This window comes from Harpegnathos saltator, unplaced genomic scaffold, assembly GCF_003227715.2.
Source record: "Harpegnathos saltator strain DR-91 unplaced genomic scaffold, Hsal_v8.6 scaffold536, whole genome shotgun sequence".
NCBI classification, from domain to species: domain Eukaryota; kingdom Metazoa; phylum Arthropoda; class Insecta; order Hymenoptera; family Formicidae; genus Harpegnathos; species Harpegnathos saltator.
Window position 1 is genome coordinate 23,226 of NW_020230356.1, and position 23,318 is coordinate 46,543.

The 23,318-nt window shown below is 44.9% G+C and overlaps 2 protein-coding genes across 6 annotated transcripts; both read right to left on the reverse strand.

The window, feature by feature from the left end:
- Positions 1 to 126: 126 nt before the first annotated feature.
- Arpc1 (Actin-related protein 2/3 complex, subunit 1A) lies at positions 127 to 2,117 on the reverse strand. The gene is made up of 6 exons (XM_011145699.3): positions 1,678 to 2,117; positions 1,326 to 1,586; positions 951 to 1,241; positions 701 to 879; positions 346 to 615; positions 127 to 266 (listed from the first exon to the last, which is right to left on the reverse strand). The coding sequence occupies exons 1-6, from the start codon at positions 1,742 to 1,744 to the stop codon at positions 228 to 230; spliced, it is 1,107 nt and encodes a 368-aa protein (XP_011144001.1). The 5' UTR covers positions 1,745 to 2,117; the 3' UTR covers positions 127 to 227.
- A 474-nt stretch (positions 2,118 to 2,591) lies between these two features.
- On the reverse strand, positions 2,592 to 22,637 carry Rab32 (RAS oncogene family member Rab32). 5 transcript variants are annotated; one of them, XM_011145694.3, is made up of 6 exons: positions 10,980 to 13,487; positions 10,065 to 10,562; positions 8,849 to 9,438; positions 6,356 to 6,584; positions 5,682 to 6,007; positions 2,592 to 5,130 (listed from the first exon to the last, which is right to left on the reverse strand). In XM_011145694.3, the coding sequence occupies exons 1-6, from the start codon at positions 11,314 to 11,316 to the stop codon at positions 5,017 to 5,019; spliced, it is 2,094 nt and encodes a 697-aa protein (XP_011143996.2). In that variant the 5' UTR covers positions 11,317 to 13,487; the 3' UTR covers positions 2,592 to 5,016. The 5 variants fall into 5 exon arrangements, with proteins under 5 accessions (XP_011143996.2, XP_011143998.1, XP_011143997.1 ...); XM_011145696.3 differs by lacking the exons at positions 8,849 to 9,438; positions 10,065 to 10,562; positions 10,980 to 13,487 and adding an exon at positions 22,436 to 22,637; XM_011145695.3 differs by lacking the exons at positions 8,849 to 9,438; positions 10,065 to 10,562; positions 10,980 to 13,487 and adding an exon at positions 14,965 to 15,411.
- Between the last annotated feature and the right edge of the window lie 681 nt (positions 22,638 to 23,318).

Consider the following 23,318-nt stretch of genomic DNA (forward strand, 5'->3'; position numbering starts at 1 on the left):
CAGAATAACGTTACCTTTTTTGCAAGAATACATTATTGGATATTTTACCAACACAACACGGAGGGATACAAGACGATTTCCTTTGGGTCGTGACGTCATGCGGAAGACATTTAAGAATGCGGTCGATTATATAATGAGAAATTGTATAGTATTTATTTTAACATTTATACATCGTTGTATTGGATGTAATATCTCCGATTTCCGCAATATAAAAAAAGGTTTCGTGCTTACGTTATCTTGAGACCAGCAATGGAATTCTCTAGAAGCTTGACAAAAGAAAAGGTCGATTAGAATGACATCATCGTCGTAAGTGACGGAATAAAATGCTGACACCACGCAAGTTACCTTTAAGTCCCAAACTACAAGTTGTCCGTCTAAACTGCTTGTGCTAAATTCATGATCGGATACTCGGCGAACACAGTTGATCGTGTTTTGGTGGACACTATCTAGCGCGTTATCGTTAGTCTCGTTCCTTGCTTGTCGATCCAAAGATTGGAACTTTCGCATGGCGGATAAACCGGCGGTCTCCTTTTTCTGCGTATTATCCAATTTCGACACAAAGTATATTTGCCCGTTGTCGTCCATGGAATATAACATCGGCATACAGCTATGACCCTGAGAGAGATAGAGATATCTAGTTCGGCTAGTACAGTCAGCAAGTCTATTTGTTGATAATGTGAAGAAGCAATCTGTCAATTACCGAGACAACAATGTTATTAGATCCTATCCAAATGCAACTTCGAAACGGTAAATGCTCTGTATACAATCTCATGACTGCGTTTCCTTTAGTAGCATCAGCGACACATATAGACGAATTGTGCGCCACCCAACAGATTTTATTGCCACAAGGACTGAACGCTACTGAATGTATCCAGCCACCTGAACGCAAAAGTATATTGACTTAAAATCAAGCCTCTTGCAGCTGAATTCCTTCATACAACAACCTCTACCTCCATTGGGTGTATTAGGAAACTCAGCCAGTAACGTCCCTAAGGTATTACTCTGACCCCAAGGGCTAGTACCAGGAGCATCCTCCATATCACTGATAAATCCACTGAAGACCCGGACCTTGTAATCTGTAGATCCAGCAACCAGAACCTTGTTATCTGGATGCCAATCAACAGTGGTCACTGTCGACCTTAAGGGACGCTTTATATGTTTACATAACCACCAGTTATTCTCTAATACAAAATAACAAACAGCTATAACTCGACCTCCAGAGCCCACAGCAAATTTGTTCTCTGTAAGAAAAACAATTATGTAAACATCATATAAGAAACATTTTCTGGAAAGAATCTGAACAAAAATTGCCCTTGCATGTATACCTAGAGGAGACCATTTTACGCAAGTGGCGGCCCGATTTATTCGAAGAAGAACCCACGCAGGATCCCACTTGCCATCTTCTTTCTGAGTCCACACATAAGCATTCTTGTCTGCAGAACAGGTGACTATGCGATTGGTCTTTGGCGCCCAGTCGATTCCCATCACAGCCATGTGATGCTCCTGCAGAGTCTCCAATAACTTCCATCCAGATGAAGTACGCTTGTGTACTTGGATCTCATTGTTGTTTGGACAAATAGCAACCTCTGCGCAAAACAAGCCATGATATTATCTCCTGTAAAGTTAAACGCCGCGCAAAACAGGCGGGAAATGAAAAAGAAAACGCGTCTTGCTTACCTGTTCTATCTCTGTTCCACGCATGACAACTGATAGCATCGACACCGAAGTTGTGGACCTCCGTCATTTCGCGCTCGCTACTTGCGACAAGAAATGCCTCGGGACAATCGCGATCGAGAACACGGCGGAGTGGCGATGGCGAGGCGGGATGTTTCGTGAAATCGGTGGCGATGAATCAGCGGACACGGTGCGAACGCTCGACGGGCGCGGTCGCCGATTAAACTTTATTAACGAAAAACTCCAGCGTCCGGAGGCGATTATTCTACGGCGGCGCTCACTCACGGAAATTCGCGGACTCTGGTCAGTCTACACGAATTTCCCCGGCCTCTTTCTGCGGTCGCAAAACACGCCCCTCTGCACACCGGAATTGACAGTCCATCCGTAGATAGCGAGTTATCTGTCGCCACTTGGAGGTTATGTTGTCCCGGATATACGTATCATACCGTAGACGAGCCACTCTTTATACCGATTTTGTCCTTTCCGGTAGCGACCTCCGTCGAGATTCGTCATCGACATAAGAGAATATAGACGGTACTTCTTATGTGAAGCGGCTTGGAGCAACTGAAATTAGCTAATAACGCCTATTACATTAATTAACATGTAAAAATGTAAGTTTGTTTTTTTCTTTTTTTAATATTGTCCATCAGTAGATAGAAACGTTATGTATTCTTTTTTCATTTACTCGTATCTTGCACCTAACGTATCTTTGCCATTCATTATCAGGTTTTTTAACATTTCTTATCGCCGTTGTCTAAGGTCATTCAAATGCTTACAATACAGATTAGCCGTTCAGATTCTATTCGTTACAAAAGGTGGATGTATCGTCAACGTTAAAATTCCGTTAAAATAAAGTTTTAATAGATAACTACACGACAGGGACATAAATGTGAAGGATAAGAAACAACAATATGTGGTTTGATATAAAGAAATTTAATACAGTTAAATATTGTTGTATCTATAATATTGTTGTAAATATCGATGCATCTATACAAAAAAAGTTAAAAGTAGACAGGCGTATTGCTATGATTTTTAAATAATATGGGAGCTATATTTATATAAGTTTTTGCAAATAAGATAACAATAATGTATCTACAATTTTTTTTGCGATAACGACACACGCCGCGTTACAAATCGTACTATATATGTATATAAAAGTGCAAATATGCAAACATCGCTCGAAAGGTGAAAAAAGTCCATGTAAAATCGAAATTATTTACAATGATGTATACATACTTTTTTATATAGCTCTCAATATATGTGTTATTCATTAACACGTATATGTATATACGTATACGAATATATATGTTTCTGCATTTAAATCTACGTCAAAAAACATAACATATTTGCATCTTTTCGTATTCCGCGGTACCGGAAAGCGATATATATATCACTTGTTGAACCTATATTTATTTCTTTCTTATTCGCAATTTAATTTCTGTCATCCATTTTCAATTTAAGTTTTGCACTGTTACCAGACATATAAATTGGTATATTGTGTGATATCTAAACGGTCATTGGACGCAACACGATTCGGTAATTACAATCAGCTGCCTCGAGTAATTAGCTGCGATTGTGCGAACGAAGGCACAATGTTGTCGACATCTCGAATTAATCGGTGAGATAAAGAACAAAATGCATAATCAATTCAGGTATAAGTGGGGAGCATATTACTGCTACACATAATACATTTTTGATCAGATGATGTATCGGTTGGGCTGTCCGAATAAATAGTAATACGGTATTCACTACAATAACACATAACATTCTTAATTCCTGCTACTAACGGCACTGGATACAATCCTAGAAAATAGTAATTCACGCGATTTCGGGCTGAGTAGGCGGTACGATACATATCTATTCATGTTATTATAGTATGTCTATAGACTTACGTATGTGTAATATTGTAATTAAAGAAAGCTCGAAATTATGCACACCAAAAATTGGATCTACTTGAATTTGAAAGCTGACGTTTGCCACGTTTACATGACAAATGCAAAGATCGAGACTTTAATTGCAAATGTCATGTCATCCGCTATAATATGTAATATAAAATATATAAACATATTTATACAAGTGATATAATACGATCGGTATTGAATGGCAGAATCATATTAAAATGTATTCGATGATTGAAATTATTCGTATTCTCCTTATTCTAGAAGAAATTGAAAATGTCGAGACGATACAGCGCGCAGAAATTTAGCGGTGCAAACATTTATAAGTAAAGTCGCGAAAGTATAAAATGGAAAGTCCAGTCAAAATTAATAATAACATACGATTTATACCTTTATCTTAAGAGAGCATTATAGTAATACCGAAACACAAGGTTAACAGTACAAAGAAAGGGATGATTTTTGTTGTCTTAATACTTCTCACTCGCTGTAGTCAATTAAATAGTTTGGATATACTACTATATGGTCCAAGCATTTTACCGAAATGTAAATTTTGAAATGTCGTCACGTACCTTGAGATGGAAATAACAAAAAATATACTTCGTTGTATTATTGCAATTGTGAATTATTATAGTTATTAATGGCGAGATACGAACCTGTATCATGTTAAGATTTTACCGTCTTCTTGATTAGAAAATGAAAATTAAAATAGAGTTTATACATATTTTGTTAGAATGAAATATGGAAGGAAAGTTTTTCGATTAAAAGTTTATGTCTTTATAACATTTAAATCTGATCAATAAATTAATTAACACTTGATCTCAATATAGTTTGGACATTTTTTCTTAGGTGTAACTTAAAACACAACCAATAGTCCAATGAGGGATCTTTTATTAATTTCCAGAAATTAAGTTTCACTTTAAATCATTAGCTGTGTGTCAATTTGCATCGAGAAAAAAGACGTCCAAACCACATTAAAGTCAAGTGTATATATATATATATATGTATATATATATATGTATGTGTGTATATTTTCTCATTTTTCATGAGACAATATTGTTATTACGCATTTCAAACATTGCTCTTATATGCAGGGTTCAAAGTTGACTTACTTGCTTCGAGGCTCATTCTTACACGGATATTTAAAAATGTACTATGTTATTATCCGTAAGTTGCGAAATCTTAGGGCTGTACCTATATAAATCTATTTAAAAAATTCGGCATTGTAACCGAATTGATGACAAGCTCAAATAATTTTTGAGAAAAAATTATCGAATAGTACTTCCTCGTTCGAGAACAAGTTACAGCAGATGTTTCCTATTGCGAAGAATGGCAAGGCGTGAGACGTTATGATACTCATGGTATCTATCGAAGTGAAGATACGGCGAGGATTAATGGGAAATTGTAAACGAAGTCTCGAACCTGAGTTCGACGATTTGCCTATTCGTCAGCAGGCGCAAGATTTTTTGGCGCTCGTTGGTGATTGATTCAATGTAAATCTCTCGCCGTCCGTCTGGTCTTGGGAGCCGTTGCCTTTCAGAAGCTGGTCATTTTGAAGTATCTAAAGCAAACATTTTGCAATATAAACATTTCATAAATACTCTACAATTGAAATATTTAAAATACTACATCGATTCCTCAGAAAACTAAAAATTCCTTCCGAATGCTATATTAATTTCTTAACAAAAAGTTAAATAAATAATAATAATAATAATAAGATTGACCACAAGTATAACGCAACATGCCAGAAACGCTGGTCAGTTTTACGTTGACTAATTAATTATGCTTCATAAGTCAATCGTTTTTAGTACGACGGACGTCACTAATAAATCCATCGTACGTCATGCATAAGCGATACGCGTAATACACATGAATGACACTGTAAGGAGTGAAATTTCTAAGTGAATTGTATTTCTTCTTTCCCTCTTTCTCTCTCTCTCTCTCTCTCTCTCTCTCTCTCTCTCTCTCTCTCTCTCTCTCTCTCTCTCTCTCTCTCTGTTTTCTTTAATTTTCAAGAAGATTCAAATTGTTTCTCGCGGTTAAACATTTAATTTTTATAACAAGCCCCTTTCTAGATTTATGTCGCGCAAATAATAACAAAACATCTCTTACTTTATTGACCAGGAATCGAGCTGCTTCCTCGATATTAATGTTTTCCTTCGCTGACGTCTCGAACCAACCGGAAAAGTTTTTCTCCTTGCAGTATTCGTCCATCTTGTTGGGTGAGTTGACTAAACCTTCCTTGTGCTGGTCGCACTTGTTGGCCAGTAAGACACAGGGTATCGGCGATCCATCAGGTAGCTGTACTTTCGAATCGAGGTCCTGTTTCCACTTCACCACCGCGTCCAACGTCGCGCTTCTCGTCACATCAAAGACTATGAAGGCACCTACGGCTTCCTTGTAATAAACTCTGGTCATATTTCCAAATCTCTCTTGACCTACGCATGAAACGGATAATGAGTCAATGAGAAGCTGCCTGGACACAATTGTATCATAGTAACATAATATTTATGCGAATAATAGATTCGTGATAAAGCATTGTAATCGAACATTGCGAACGCAAGCACGCGATGGCTCGCGTATATTTCTGGCTGACAATCGTATGAGTTTAGAAGCGTTCGATGTATCTGAAGTATTCTTTTGAATAAAGTAAACAAGAAGCGAGCGCGATTGAGAGAAATTGCGCTCTGACGCGTCGTGACGCGTGTGAAACGTTAATTTATCTATCGCACGCGTATTACGATCTATTATTAGTCAGTAAAAGAGCATTATGAATTACGACTGACCTGCGATATCCCATAACTGCAGCCTGATGATGGTGTGTGGATCCCAGTTTAGCACTTTGAGCGCAAAGTCGACGCCAATCGTCGCGCGATAATGCTGAGAGAAAAATTGATGAACATATCGCTTGATGATAGATGTTTTCCCCGCCCCGAGCTCGCCGATTACCAGTATTTTATACAAGTGCTCCCGTTTCTCGCCTACTCCTCCGAGATTCGGCGCATTATTCGACGACTGCGAAAAGAAAGACGGGGAAATCCGTCAGAGGCGTTTCAACACACAAGCTCTCTGTTTCGTTTTTAAGATCACGCCGAGATACCATTTTTTAAAATCACGCCATAACGCCCTTGTGTCCTTCTGCTTTCGTGGACGATTAGTGAAATTAATAATATTTAACAATTATACGCCGAGTGTATTCACGAATTCACGCTTCATGTTAACTAGCGATAGCGCAATATCAGAGTATCGAGGAAGAAATCTCAGCAAACGGCTTGCGCGTTGAACATTTGAGAGTTGCACGATCAAAATGCTTTTATATTCGTAGTCGTAATAAGTGTTCAGTAACGGATATGACTTATGAACTCTGAAACAATCGACTTACGGATTCAATATTTGCTGACAACCCTCTGTTTACTTTGGTGCTTCTATTGACGATGCTAGAAGCATTGATGAGAGACTCGAAAAGACCGCACGAATGATACATTTGGTTGAACGATAAGTTGAGCGTGCAATGTATCGAACACACCTTCTTTGACGATGAAATGACACTGTTTACGGGGACGCGATAAAATCACATATAACACGAACGAATCTGTGCGCGCGTTTGCGCGTGCGTGTGTGTGTGTGTGTGTGTGTGTGTGTGCGCGTATATGTGGGGCGCACCTTTGCGGTTCGCATCAGTTTCTTCGGCTGTATTTTCCACTTGCTTAGATCAATCGTCTCGAAGTTCCGCCAAACTTTCAAACTCATGTTCGTGAGGCCAGACGTCGTTTATCACGCGCACGATACCGAGAAACGAAGACGACTAATGGCTCTCGCACTATTCGCGCGTAATCCCACAGCCGCAGCTTGCGCGAACGAAATGGAATAACTGACTCACACACAGGATGACAGTGACTCTGTGTGCCACAGTTATCCTCGAGTTCGTACGAGGGGTTGCGACAGAACCGTGTTTATGTGTGTAATTACATGTATGTGCGGGTAAGATAATACGAGTCTTCGCCATTTCAACGAGCCTATCTGTCGCACGTCTTAGCAATCGCAGGCGGAAAGTGCAGAGTTCGAATTTCGAGGATCCTCGTTTCGAACGCGATGACGAATCGTCGAGGTGAGCTACTTGGCTCGGAGAAAGTTTGCAGTTCGGCCGATCACTTTCATCTTATCTCGATTAACGTCTAATCCTCGGTCCTCTGTCTATGCGCCAATTTGTCCCGCGCGGAACTTTTTTTCTCAGACGCAGGTATGGCGTGACAGAACACCGCGCAAAACCACGTAACCCGAGACTCCGTAACAGACGAGAGCACATGAGATCCAAAGAGGCAGAAACGAGAGAGCGCGGACGGATCGGTATCAGGAAGGACTCTTACAGCGTACTTACGTCAGTCGCGAGGTTACCAGTTAATCATCCAACGCACTGGATTTTTCGTCTGATGCAAAGATACTTTGGTCGACACAGTATACGTTTTCAAGTTTAAAATTATTATTTCAGACAGCCCAAATAATCGGGACCAAACGTTCGTTGTACTGAACGATCCACTTGAAGTTCCCACTCGAAATATCTCGGAAATGCATTACTCGGAAAAACGTTTCAGACAAAAGTCTCGGTAATGTTATCGCCCTGTCAAAACTATACAATTTTTGTCTGAAACATTTTTTCATCAGCGATGGATTTCTGCCGAGATACGTATTTCCGAGGCGGCTACTTAAGATTGGTCACTCTTGCTATATTAAACGTAAACACCGTCTAATCTCCTCGTTAAAATATCGCTCAAACGTCAATGTCGTTAGCTCTCATTGGCCTTTAATTTCTTCATTTCGATTGCTACATCTCGAGAGCCTTTTTATTTCACATGTTATTTTATATGTTTCTTAGTTCGGTCGAATCGTGACACGTGCCTAAGAAATAAATAAAATAATATCTACAACGTAAGGAGAGAGTTCACTGCTCGTCTTATCCCGCAGCGTCTTAAAATCAATTCACAAGCAACAAGTCGGATCGGTTCCTCCTTTTGGCGATATAAATTGCCCAGCAATGTTTTTGCTGAGCAGTTTTTGTTCACACGCGCATAAATGCGCAAATGTGGGGAGCGCGCGATGCACCGAGCGATTCGAGCTATCGCATTTCCATCTTCATCAAGCTGCACTACATACAATACCTGTCACCGTGCGTGATACGCAATTCAATATCGCCCACTCGGTGTCGTAAAACATCGGATGTAGCGTTAACAGAGGACAATCCCTACTAGCAGCGTCGCCGTGTCCTACTCGCAGAGTCTCACCTTCTCAGGATCCTCCACAGCCCCTACCATTGGCGCCATCGCGGCGTGAAAGCTCGAGTATTTGCCGTCCTCTCTGTCGTAGCTCTCCGTGTAATCCTCCTCGATACCGCGCGAGTAACCCAATCCCGCGTCCTCGTCGAAGGTGGAATTTTCAAAAGTGGAGAACAAATCGAAGGTTCTCACGCTGATGTGCCGCGCCTTCTTCTTCTCTTCCTCTCGCCGTTCGAGCGGCTCGTCAGCGGTACTGAGCTTACCGTCGTCTACGGGAACAACGAGGTCGTCGATGGCGAGGGTCTCGTCCGACTGTGAGTCCTTGGTCGATTCGAAGTACCGTCGCTGAAATATCGCTCGCTTCTCCTCCAGCAAGGACAGTTTACGGCGGACCTCGATGGACGACGATCTCGACACCGCCGAGGAATCTACCGAGTCGAATCTTGCCTTCACCTTCTTTCTGCTCGTGCCCTCCGTCTCGCTAGGTTCCGGCCATCTCGACACCGCGTATGGAAGCGTCGAGCTGCATTGCACGTCGGTGGAACGAGGTGGAACGTTATCACGTTGCTGCTCTTGCTGCTGTTGGCTTTGCTCGTTGTCTGCGCAGGGGAATGCGTGTCACAAATTTGGGAATAAGTGCTCTCATGGAGTGGAGTGGATACGCGATTATCTCGTCAATGTCCCGGGGAATTTTCAGCGGTTCTCGAAGTGACGCTCATAACAGCGTCTCCAATCAGCCGTCGATGTGATTAGCCGAAAATAAAAAAGAATGTCCTCGGACATATCGATCATCCCAAATATGGAGATATCAATGAAATGAATATGAAGGATACTAAAAGTGGATTCACGACTGCTCTGAATTGCTTTTTGCCGGCGCTTATCGAGAATGAGATGAGACAAGGATCTTTACATATGTACTAGAAACCGACACATGTGTGTGTGTGTGTGTGTGTGTGAAAGAAAGTTTATATATATATATAAAAAAAATAGAAAAGAAAAGAAAAAAACAAAAATTTTTTTTGAGAGAGAGGGAGAGAGAGAGAGAGAGAGAGAGAAAGGAATAAGAGAGCGAGAAAGAGGAGTAAGTCAGAACTCCGGTACGATGCATTAAAGTTACATCGCGTTGTTTATCGTTCAAATCAATTAGGCTCTCCCGCCTTTTAGTCTAGCGAGCAGAAAGACCCGATGCCGATTTTATTCCGTCGTAGCGTCAACATGACCTCACCCTGCTGCTGCTGCTGCTGCTGCTGCTGCTGCTGCTGCTGCTGCTGCTGCTGCTGCTGCTGCGGCTCTTGGTACTGCACAGTTCTTGAGAAGCTCCTGATGGTTAAGGACGGTGATCTACGTTGCACTACGGTGACGGTCTTCACCGGTTTCTGCAGCAGCTTTTCCGATTTCTTAAGCTCCTCTTTTGCCTTTTCCCTCTCCAGGGCGTCGTCCTCCTTCTTCCCGATGCTAGTCGGGCTGTGCGGGTGCACGGGCGATTCTTGGGAGGACTGACTCTTCGACCGACTGCTATCACTACCCTCTAGGGGCTTCTGACGCGATTCTTGCTCCGAAGACAGGCGGAATTTATTCAAGCTCAGTTTGCGCACCAGCGACTGCGACTTCTTCTTCTTCTTCTTCTTCCTCAAAGCCGCGGCCGAGACCGTGTCGTCGGCTGTCGCCGGCGTTTCCTTCTTTTCGTCTAGCTCGAGCTGCTGCGACTGCTGCCGAGATACCTCTGGAGCGGAAGAGGATCGCGAGTCAAGAACAACCGACCAGCGGCCCCTCGAGAACCATCACCCTCATGCATGCGCGAGCGAACGGAATCTTTTCAACGCGTTTCCCTTTGCAATCGTCGTTTTCGGAATCAATGATTGCCCGTGATTGAATCCCCGTGAGAGAAATAAAAAAAATAAAAAGAAAAAACCAAGCGTAGAAGGTGCGAAGAGAAAAGAGAAAAAGAAAAAAAAATATCATTCAATTGCAGCAACTCGCGCGGCGATCATTTAGCAGCCGCAGGGCGGCGTAAGAAAAACGTGACGAACGCGTCGCGACGAACGACTAGCCTGTCTGTTTGCCGTCTAATTATCTTTCACATACGCTCGCATAAGCGACAAAATGCCAAAGTTCGGGTCGGGTTCATCCGAGTTTTAACCTTTGTCATCCTGTTCCGGGTCCGCCTCGGCGGACGCGTCGGTCTCGCTCGGGCGCAGTCTCTTCTTGATCTTGAATATACCACTCTCTCGGAGGCTGCTCTTGAACGCGTCGAATTTGCCCCTCTTCCGGTCGTCCGTGTTAACACCGGTGGAGAGTGTCGCGAGGCCGCCGCTACCACTGGTCAAAGTGTCCAAGCTGGAGCTGCTGTCGCCGACGGTGATGTATTCGCCGGAAGTGCTGGCCTGGGGCTTCTGTTTCTCCTCCTCCGACGAGGAGCGCGCGACCACTGTGTCGAGCGAGCTGCCACCCTCGTTCGTGCTCTCGCTGCGATCCATGTTCGCAGCCGTGGAAGGAAAGGACCGAGAAGGAGCGATCGCGCGCGCCTCGCGATTCGTTGCGAAACGTGACGAATGGAGGGATGGATCGGCTGGATCGGAAGGAGGAAGGGTCGATAACAGGCCGCGAAGGGCCTCGACGTGATTTCGCCCGGCCGTCGGCGAGAGCGTTTCCCGCCTCTCTCCCGTCTCGCTTCACTTTCGGCGCGAAGACCACTGCATGGCTTCCCAGCCGCTCGCGGAAATCTTACAACAGCTCCAACCGGGTTCGATCGACCGCCAACGAATAATCCGTCCCCTCTGCTCCTCTCGGTGGCCACCCCTCGTTCTTCCCGAGGGGTTATTTCTCCGTCACACAAACGGGACGACGTAGTCGAGTCGGAGAAGCCTGGTAGCCGACAAGCGCTCTCGGTGCGGATTGCGATTCGGTCGAATCGCCCGTTGTTGAATGTCGGCCGATGAGTCGAGCTGATCTTCGATTATCGCGGAGTCACGCGCGCTTCGAAAGAGCACGGGCTTTCAGGGCGATATCGAATCGAGAATTCGGCGAACGTAGCGCCACTGAACGTTGCGAAATACGGGAAGAAAAAGAGAGAGGGAGATGAATGCTGGATCTCTCTTTAGCCGTGGTACGTTGCGATTATCTCCAGCCGGCGTTTATCTCCGCGCGCACTCGCACTTCTCTTCTTGCGGTTCACACGACGTCGCCGTGCGATTACGCACTTACGAAATCGTCACATTTGCCACGTGCCGCGATCGTTGCAATGTCGAGTTTCCAAGCAGCGATCACACGCCGACGATCTCGATCGCGGGATCTCGATGCGGAAGATCGGTACGAGCCGAGACGGGAAGTTAGAACTATGACCGAAGGAAGGAACTGCAAGCTCAACGGTGTCCTGAGCCGCACTAAATGTTGATATAAAAATATAAGGGACTGAAGAGAGAGAGAGAGAGAGAGGCGGGGCATGCAAGTACCCCCCACCACATGAGCATTCCACGGTGCGTGTGTATACGATATGTACACATGCACCGGTCTCATGTTCCTCGGGCGTACTCGAGAGGTGCGTGCGCTCGTTGCGTCTACCTTCTAGTGCACACCTCCGCGAGCGCGCTGTTGAATGTAAGGATATCGTGTACCATGACCGCGGTTTTACATGGATTTCGCGGTTGTGTGCGTGGCTCGCCACAATCTTGTCTCGTCGTAGCTCTAGCTATCGCGGAGATCACCGCTCGCGCGAGTGTGCGAGAGAGAGAGAGAGAGAGAGAGAGAGAGAGAGAGAGAGAGCGCGACGTTGCGTAAAATTCGCAAGCGGCGCGATAGCGCAATGATAAGCGCGTACGAATGGTGCGAATTGCGTGAAAAACTCATACGCGGCTGTGCGACGAGCGGTGCGCTTCGCTCGGTCGCGCATAGCGAAATCGGCGGCGCGAATTTCATCATCGACTTTTAACCCTCGGACGCGGCGAACAACGACACGCGACTGTTCGGACGCTTGCCAAGTGTGTGTGCGTTTGTTTGTCGAGACCGTTTGGATTCTCTAATCGCGCGCGTGACATGCGCGATAGAATATCGCGCGGAAAATCAGGCGACTCAACAGTCGACAGATCGTTCGATCTGAAGACTGTTGACGGAAAGACGGAAAGACCGGCGAGCGGTCCAGCGCGATTTCGAATCCGCTCCGTCGGAGGAGGAAGCGCGGAGCATGCGTTTCGTCGCGGAGCGCGAACGCGTCTGATATATAATTGACGCGTTTCGCAAGCGCTTTTGCTCCTCCAATTAAGCCGCCCTGCGTCCTCGCGTCATTATTCCGGCAAATTAATTAATCGAGTCGCGGATCAGCCGCTGATAAACGCTGAGAGCCGGCTCGAGGCGATGACGGATAAAGAAATAATAAGATGATAATGTGCCGCTAATGCGTAGATTAGAGCGAACTTTTCAGCCCGCAATCTTAATTGCCTAAGCGCGCAATTGCGCGTGCGTTGTTCTGCGTTTTTCCCCCCGGTACTCGCTTCCACGTCGCACGCAATGTGCGTATCTTTATGACCTTTCGATTACTTGTTGCTCGATTACCGCAGTAACATTCGATATCATCGCGAGTCATTTTCATTCGAGTTTCTAAACGAATCTCGAAACGTTGAAACGCCCAGGATAAATATACAGTAATTCATAAATTTAAATAAATAATAATAAACGCTCCGCTGAAGCTCCCAGCGGAGTATTTATGGACGGCGACGTATCCTTCGTGCGCGCCGGAGTTGCGACCGCGACGATTCATATCTTTCGTATAAGTCGTCTGTAATTAAATGTTTAAGATATCGTTCACGGTTAATGCGCGTGAAATGAGTCAACGCGCCTTCGGCTTCGCCGGTATAATGACTGCGAACAATCGCAGGGCGAGGAGCATCGCGAGCGTGCTTCCTAGGCGATCGATCTAAATGACCGTCGTCCGCGCGCAATTATCCTGCGGATTATTCGCGCGATTAAAATTACGCAACGCACGCATGACGGCTCGTTCTTGTCTGAAATGACACACGCGGACAAAGAGACGCGCACTGGCGGTGTAAAGTGACGCCGGAGAAATCGCGAGGAAGGATCTAGTCGGTCCACAATCTCAGATATTCATGGCGTTTTTACAACCGCCGCAGCGTCTGCGCTGCGCCAGCAGGACCTCTTCCGTCGAATCGCGCAATGTGCGCGTCGCCGATTAAGAGTCCTTCGCATCGACGAGTCGAGTCGCAACAAAGGGCGGAACCAAATGAGAAAGAGATTCAAGCCGAAGTAAAATCTTGCTTTTCCATATCGGTATTCACACAATGCGCTCCATCTTCAAAAAGAGGAAAAGAAAATAATTTTCTTTGCGAGCCGACGTAAGAGAAAGAGATTCGAGCCGAGGTAAAATCTTGCTTCTCCATTCAATATTCACACAGTGGTCCATTTTCAAAAACAGGAGAGGGAAATAATTTCCCCTCGTACCTCGACCTCGTACCTCGACGTAAGCGAAAGAGATTCGAGCCGAGGTAAAATCTTGCTTCTGCATTCAATATTCACACAGTGGTCCATTTTCAAAAACAGGAGAGGGAAATAATTTCCCCTCGTACCTCGACCTCGTACCTCGACGTAAGCGAAAGAGACTCGAGCCGAGGTAAAATCTTGCTTCTCCATTCAATATTCACACAATGCTCCATTTCCCAAAAAAGGAAAAGGAAATAATATTCTTAACGAGACGACGTAAGCACGCGTGAAAAGTGCCGAGACAAGAATTGACTCTTCCAGCGCTTCCAGCGCATAATGTAACGCGCGTGACGCAACATCGAGGGTAAAATCGCCGTCTCGCTTCAGTCGCTAACGAATTATACACCTAATCTAATTGTATCCTCCGTCTGTGCTTGTGCGCGGAGTAGATCTTCTCGTCGCGATAATACAGCGCTGCAGCGCGAGTCGGAGAGAAAGTATCTCCCGATAATTATACAGACTCGCGCGCTTCAAGAAAATTCTATCCAACGCGAGAGCGACGTTTCCGTGAGAAACTGCGTTATGATGCAGCTTACACTTTCATTGTTTGCGCGCGCGCGCGCACAAGTTGCTCGCAAGCGACGGGAAAGATATTCGGTGAAAACGCGATTTGCATGCGTGAGGAATGCACCCACCTTTCGCGCGGTCCTGACGGTCTCCTGCTTGCAATTCTCGCTGAAATTCATATTAAGATCGAGATACAGGTGATTGTAGTTCAACAACAGCGCGGGCGGTTCCATGGGCGGCGGATTGGCCTCCTTGTTGTGCCTCAAGCGCCTCTCGGTTCTCTCTTGTCGTGTGCGCAGTACAAGCACTACATTTCGGTCCAGCATGCTTACTCTCTCTCGAAAGATTCGACCGAATTCGCTCAAGCCCGCGGTATGTCCGAACCGGCCGGCCGATCGGGCTCTTAACAACACTGCACTGTCCTGCGCCTTTCTGAATCTAGATTTAGACGCGACGACGCGAGATTAATGAGAGTGTCCTCATCCAGTGTCCGACCTGGAGAGCTCACAAGATTCGAAAGAATCTCGCGATCGCGCTGAAGGTAAACGGTACAACGAAGAGGAGAGAAAGAAAGAGAGACAGAGATATAGGGAAAGAGAGAGAGAGAGAGAGAGAGAGAGAGAGAGAGAAAAAGAGAGCGTCAGCTCGAACAAGATACCGTCCCACGTCCTATGTAGTCACGGCACATATTGATATCGAGTCGTGGCCCAATTTGTAATCGCTAGCCGCTCGCGGATTGACACTTTACGGCCTTCGTCTTTTTGCGCGTCTGTGCGAGCGCGCGACGAGCGCGTTTGTCGCGGAGCTCTGTGAATTTTCCGCGGCGCGACGGCGAACGCGGCGGGGAATTCGCGCGCGAACCGGCCGCAAGGGAACGATGGTGACGGACAGTGTGCGCCGCACGAGTGCAAAGTCCCAGCATTTATTGGTTTGACTTAGCCCGAACGTTATCATCTCCACCATGTTATCGCAGTAAACGATACAAAAAATGTTAAAAGCGCCTTGCAGACACGCTCGTTTTTCGAAGCAGCGCGCTCCAAGCGGACGAGGAAGGAAGAAGAGGTCTCTACGAAGCTGACGGCGGCGACGGCGACGCGATGATGGTGATGATGACGAGGAGGAGGACGATGATGCCGATTGGGGGAATGCGCGCGTCCGGATGTTGCGCGCGCGGCGCATGTATCCCGCGCGCGGTTGGTTCACGGAGTCACCGACCTCGAAAAACCGAAAAATCCGGACGTCTTCTTCTTCTCCCAGCTTCTTCTCCTTTTTGTCTAGAAACGGCACGCGCGTGTCGCTGCAAACGACGCATCGCGCGTTTCTACGCGCTCGCGTAAATTATACTTTTCTTCGCTGCTGTTCAATGACGTCGACGGAAGGCCCGTGTTGTCGGCGAATTCACCGCGTGACGCGTGCGCGAAACTCTTTTCCTCTTCTTCTTTGCTCTTTCTCGACGTCTCTCTTCACGATTCCGCCTGTTTTCATTCATTTATTCTCATCACGCAATAAAAATTTTAAAATCCGCTAGCGTCGCGGAGCGAAGGGAGAGACGCGTCGTTTTTGGTCGCGTGCGTTATCGATCGCTCCGGTAGCTGCATCAGTCATGTCGATTGCCAACATTCGTATGCATGTGTGTGTGTGTGTGTATGTGTGGGAGGGGAGGGGGGACGCCGAGGGATGGTGGAAAAAAAGAGTCCGTCAATGAGTAGATTAGTACATGACCATCGTTATAAAAAAAGCGCCATCGTTATCGTCGGCTAGTTTATCGCCGAGTTTGGAGTTTCGTCACTCGATCGGGAATTTCGAAATCGCGTCATCAGTATGAGCGCGATTGTTTTCGAGTGTTCGGCTGCTTTCGGCCTGCGGTGGAGCAGAATAGTGACGTAAAAAAGCAATCGCGCGTGAGGAATAACAAGCTGAACCGTGGTTTTCGCGAACCTGTTTACAAGAACAAGCATGGTAGTCGCGCGGTGCTCAAGTCCGCCGCGGGGGCCGCTGTTCCGCGGTTTCGTCGCTGTATTCTTTCCTCTGTTGAGGAAAGGTCTTGTAATCGAGTTACAGCGATCCTGTGACACGATTACGTGCGCGCGGCCGATCGTCGTCCTTCGACGACGCGAGCGTTTTCCGACGTGCATTTCGTAGCGGAAACGCAACACGCACGAGAGATCGCACACGGCTCGACGTACTCTCTCCTCGACGTATCGTAAATGACAATTCAGTTTGACGACGGCGCGATTTGCGCCTGTGCGACAGCAAATACACGCGCCGGCGCGCGTACGAGAACAAAGGGGAAGCGCGCGCGCGCGTTAACTTACGCGACGCGCGTTTTGACGATCGAAATATACAATCGCCATTAATTAATGTGACCAGAGGCGTGAACCAATTCAGTATCAACGCAATAAGTAAATGCGCGGAAGCGTAATAGCGTAATGGAGGAAAAATGATGAAACGATGTCAAGCTGATAAACGCTTGTAGAGCGGACGAAAAGTCGCGCGTTATACGTTACGTCAGTCGGATCTGAAAGTAAAATATTTTTTTAGACTTGGACAAGTATAAATGCATGTAATATGATAATTGCGAGAGGGACAAGATAAACATTATACAATATTTCATGCTTTGCTGTGACCGGCGCCAAAAGGCCAAGCGCGGTTGTTTTGATTTGTTGTTGTCGAGAAAACGACGATTAATCCGCTTCGTAATATATCACAGAAATAATTAAACGAATTATTATTAACTAGAACGTACCGCGTATAGTTACAATGTGAACGAGGAAAAATGTTTTTCTCCGCTGCGGGTGATAATCTAGAGAAAAAGAAACGATTAAGTTGAGTTTATTGATTCGATATGTATACAAGACAAAAATAGTTGGAATAATCGAATCGAAAGTCGGGTCATAGTTATATTCAAGATAAATTCGAATCATACGTATGACGTGGAAGAAAGCTTTAAATATTACTAATTTGATTAAATTGTTGACACACGGTGACATTCTCTTAATCTTTATTGCTGGTCAACGAAGATGGCAATGAAGTTCGTTGAAGAGACAACAAATTATATCCGCATGATGCAATTGCGACATCAAATATCATTTATTCGTGTTTACGTGTATCACTGAGTGAGGATTATCATTACTTCTTATTCGGCAGAACAATTTTGTAAACGATAAAATTCTTTTACTTTTATTTATTTATGTTCCTGTAACGTGGGATGTATATGTTATGTTTACGCGAGCATAACATTATCAACATAACGTTTAACTAATTATGCTTTGAACATCAAGATGGATGATGCGCGTTATTAGTCGCGATTGCGAAAAAAATTTGTTCGGTCCTATTTATGTAAATCGGGGATGGCCGGAAAAGAAGATCGGAGAGGAGAGAAGGTCCTCTCAAATAATTATATACGGAAATATTGTGTGAGGCTTAGATATTCTATTTCATATCAAGGAGAGCTGATACTGCTCGTTTGAGTTAGAGGCAGCTTTATCTCGCGTAGCGAGAACTTTCGAGAGAACTTGATAAGTTGCTTATTTCGAGAATCAGCGTGACCTTTCTTCAACGTTCAATGCGTATGTCGCCCTCGTACCGACCTGAGACGGATATAAATTGTCGTAGTCGTTCTATCTCACTAATTGTCCGAAATAAAAATTCGTGTTGTAAGAAAGAACTCGGCACTACGAGGCTAAGATATATCGGCGATCCGAAAGGAAAAAAATGTACGCACGAACATCTGAACCCGAAAAATATTAATCGGAAAGCATTAATTTGTGCTGTAATTGCGAATAATCGATCTTGTCTGTTTTATAAACAGTGTCGTGAAGGGAAAAGGAATGTCTGCGACAACAGCTGAATTCACGATGACAAAGTGCTCGACTAAACGTTACGTTATTTGTAGTCGCAAGGACAATTGCACGAGTTGTCAAACGCGCTTGTTTACATCGGATTATTAGCGGATTAGAATAAGCGTCTTATTTTTAGGAACGGCACATTTGTCACTTCTCGCGTCTTGCGATGGCAGTCGTGAGCCGATGCACGTAAGCCAAGCTCGCCAGAAGCGGATGGAAGTCGTAATTACTAATTAGGATTAACATGGAAATCTTCGGGCGAAAGCCAACAAAATTTTTATGCTACTTCCAATGTATCGCGTTAAAAAATTAAACAATGTCTAAGATGAACCGACACGTCCTTTCTTATATTTGTTGTGATTTACCGAGTGTAAAAATACATTGGTATAAAGTATTAGATAGAAGAAAGAAGTAAATAATTTACTCAAAAGAAGTTACTGGAAAAAATTACCCGACAACTTTGTGAGGACGTTTGGTGAATTAAATAAACCGATATAAATCTGCCGACCGAGAATACTAAAAAGTAACGTGTACATTTTTACTTTTGTTTTCTTCATCGACACGTTTGTCTGTCTTGCTTTTTCCTTACCGTTAAAAAACGCTATTGTAACCTCGATATTTTTGCACAACTATTTATTGCTCCAATTAATCGTCGTAACGCGCTATTAAAATATTTCACGGTGTGACTTTGGGATAACTCATATATATAAAATATTTAACGATCGTATTGAGATCGCGATCTATGAAGACACGATGGATTCTTCGATCAATCGCGTGATAACGATATTACGCAGTGATCACAAGTTTCGAGACAATAGATAGGCTACGCGAAAGATACTAATTGTACTAATTGTTCAATGCTAGAGAAACGACGATAAGCAATCATATCGACAAAATATTTAGCAGGCTTCAGGTCCCGAGATCGATATATGATATTAATGATTCATTCAGAAGTCGTTTCTCGTGCAGCTTCGTCTTTGTCAAAGTTAAAGCACCGCCTGATAAAATGTAATTACAAGATCTCCGTGTACGATCGATCACACTCGAAACTATATATAAACAGGCGTATATGCTGTAATAGTCGCGTAATAGTCTAAAAATATTATCGTAATTTTACGAGACCACGACGGCTAATAATCTGCTGGGCGCTGTTGTCCTTGTTTTCTAAAAATCGGAAGGTCAAGTCGCGCCGGGTCAATGCTGGAGACATTCGCCAAAGATGAAGCACAGTGTCACAGGGTGCTTCACAGTTCGTCGGAAGAGTCTTACATTTTACATGTATAGCTTTACGATCGAGTCTCGCGGGTAAGAGGCATGCGCGAAGGCACGTTTAGTTTGGCTATACGTGACGCGACTTCTGCCACCGATTACATATTTCATTCAAAAAAATGCAACGGCGCACCGCGACTTGACCCTCTGGATGCTCGGAGGTCACCGGTAACCGCTGTTGTTATCGACATGTCTCGTTATTGTGTGTGTGTGTGTGTGTGTATGTGTGTGTGACGTGCATATAAGTTAAATTTAACAATATTTATGCAATTGTAGTTATCTGCGATAGCGAGAATTTTGATCGTGAATAAGATAACGAGTACATCTCTCGAGAGTATTTTTCTTCAACATTTTTATCGTATTTTCATCTAATATTAAACACACACGGGCGATCTGCTATTTTACAAAATTAACAGAGATCCACCTGACGATCCTAATTAAACACTTTCCTTCCTTAGAACGTGATGTAAAACGGTAATTAAATTCGCGTGTTATCTAATCGATAAAAATATTTAATCAATGGCATACGTAATCATTTCTCGATGAGTGGCTGAGTGCAATAAATAAAAAAAGAAAAAAAAAAGGAAAAAACGATCGCAATTTAGAGAGTGATAATATATCAATCGGAGCGAGCTTCACGCTCGAAACTTTACGATGATCGATGAACTGCGCCCTCGAAGGGCCATGTACAGTCACGTGGCATATATTTTTAGAAATAATTCGATCGAATGCCCGCGTTCTGCGTCGAAATAACCACAAATCCGATCCAATGTAGGTCGGTATCATGGAGTGAAACTCGATAGTACACAGTGGCGAAGCTTAATACGGACAGAATGGAGAAAAATGCGCGAGAGAGGATAAAGTAACGAGCGGGAGACTCCGATCGAGTCGAGGTGTTGAGGCTGCTGTTGCATTAATTATCGCAAAAAGACTCTGCGCGCGGAGGCAAAAACGTTGACCGAATATTCCGGCTTTAGTGGAAAAGAAAGAGGGAGAGTCGTCACACCCGACTGAATTAACACTAAATTGTCAAGTGCGAAGAATGAACCGGGTTAAGATGACAAAATTTTGTAAACTAACTAGTCGTACTGAATCGATAAGAGATTGCAGTGAATATTGCACGAAAGTGCAAATGAATTTTGCATGTCCGTGCGAGAAGGAGAGAGAGAGAGAGAGAGAAAGAAAGGAAACTGAACGCATCGCATGTTTTTTGCGCGCACGCACGTATCATAACCGAATCTTGGCAATACTAGCCGGTTTGGTAGCAATCTCCGACAGATTAGATACGGACCTCTACGTAGATTATCGAGGGGACTGACGCATTGCCGCGATAAATTTTCCTCTCGATAAAAGCGCGAATGAAGACGATCAACATTTCCACTGCGCTTCCAGAGAAAGACGAATAATTATCGGAGCGCGCGGCTTGCTCTTAATCCACAATCATAATCGTGGGATAACACGCGAGAGATACACGACGTGAGAAAATTTTCCTTTCTTCGTCTTTGTGACTTTCAGCCGCTCCGATTGTCAAGTACGAGAGAGTGCAATTGCTCGAGGTCGTTAGCGTTACCAGTTCTACTCGTATTTGCTCGGAATAAGTGAAACGGGCACATTCCAAATGTTCCAAATTGTTGACGTACAAGCTGCGCGCGCGCGTAACTGCACGTATGCTTCTCTCGAAAACATTGACACATCGTTTAATCGACCATAGATAGTATCTGTGAAATTTATCACTTAATCCCAGGTGCAATCACACGGGCGAATAGGTAGCCGAGCGCAATGACACACGTTCAAACAATAATACACCGACCTGCCACTCGACTGCAGTACGTTCTCTTGAACGGTACGGAAAGATAAAACTAGAATTCTTTCCTCCATGTCGCGCACGTACTCGTTTCTTATTACAACGCTCTCGTCCATTCGTCTTTACGGAATAACGAAAATAACGATAACTTCACGAAATGTTCGAGTATTCGTTCGAGCGCATCGGGCTAGCGATCAATTGTTTACTTAACGATTCCACCTTGTTGACGTAGTTTCTATCTAATCTAACGAAAGCGAAGACGAAGAAGAAAGAGGAACGAAAGAGGAACGAAAGAAAGAAAGTGGAGTATATTTCGTGCTGAGTTGACACACGGTAATTTCAACTCGCAAACTTGCGAATTTATAGTTGCGGTATAGTTATGGTCGTGGTGTGGCGTAGAGGAATGCGGCACGATGCAGACGGCTTTTCAGCGTGTCGCGAATTTGCGTGCGAATTTATGAATAGGCGATTCCGAAGTGCACAGCTCAACAGTAAAATCGCTGCGGGGGGGATCGGAATCGCGCGTGTCGAACGATCGTATCGAGCGAGTCGTCCGGCAAATCGGCCGCTCGTGAGATCTTTCAAATTCAGCGCGCCAAGCAGAAGAACACGCCGGCCCAGCGGATACGACGGTCGCGTTGAAATCAAAAAGAAAACGATGAATCATAATGCGGCACTCACCATTTGACAGCTGAGACGATCCCCTCGGCTTCTCCGGTACTCCTGCAACTGCAAAGACTCGTACTGTTCCTTCTTTTTCGGATGCGAAAGAGAACGTCTTACGACCGATATCACCACAGCTGGGCCCATCCGGCCATCTTGCCGTATACCAAAACGTGTACTACGGCGCGTTGGCGTGTTTTGCCGCTCGTACCTCCCCCGCGGTCGGCAATTGCGTAATACACGCGCTCTCTCCCTCTCTCGCACTTCCCGCGGCATCTCCCTTCTCTCAGTCGCGGTGGATATCTGGCGAACCGTGGCCGTATAAAAGTGATCGATTGGTAAGATATCGCGCTAAGAAATCGGAATTGAGTACGCGGTGCGCTCACAAGCGGCGCCACTGCACGGTGGCAAATGAATCGCAGAGATAAATCGCTCGAGGACGACGTTGGATCGAGAGATTGAGCTTTCTTAAAAATACTTAAAATCCCTCGAGGGTCACTCAATAAGCGAAAGACCTTCCTCTGATTAATTAATTAAGCTTCTGGCGATGTTTAACGAAATTCAGTCATTCGAGCGATCTCGAGGCGACTATCTTTCAGCACGCACGCTCCCCTTCAGCATATTCAGCTGTCTCTCCTTTAGTTATTCGTACGATGCACCTTCGTCGGGTCCTAGTCGGAACTTCGAAGAAGAAGACTGCTTCATGCACATTTCGCTTCGCACATTTATGTTGGATACCGTACGCGTGCTTTGAATGCTTCTCGCTCTGCAGGGAGGATGGGCGGATACGATCTGCGCGGTAAGTCGAGGCGGATCTCGACTAGACTTTCTAAACTTTTACCAAGATGACGAGTGTCACAAGCGGGTCGCTACAACGTCGACGGATCGATAAACCTGTTCG

Coding starts and splice junctions, on each gene's coding strand:
- Arpc1 (XM_011145699.3), bottom strand. CDS start 1,744: ATGACGGAGGTCCACAACTTCGGTGTCGATGCTATCAGTTGTCATGCG. Junction 1,587..1,677: donor GTGGAACAGAGATAGAACAG/GTAAGCAAGACG, acceptor TGTTTTGCGCAG/AGGTTGCTATTTGTCCAAAC. Junction 267..345: donor TTGTAGTTTGGGACTTAAAG/GTAACTTGCGTG, acceptor TCTTTTGTCAAG/CTTCTAGAGAATTCCATTGC.
- Rab32 (XM_011145694.3), bottom strand. CDS start 11,316: ATGGATCGCAGCGAGAGCACGAACGAGGGTGGCAGCTCGCTCGACACA. Junction 10,563..10,979: donor CCCGGAACAGGATGACAAAG/GTTAAAACTCGG, acceptor CTTCCGCTCCAG/AGGTATCTCGGCAGCAGTCG. Junction 6,585..8,848: donor CTGTGGAGGATCCTGAGAAG/GTGAGACTCTGC, acceptor TTCTTTTCGCAG/TCGTCGAATAATGCGCCGAA.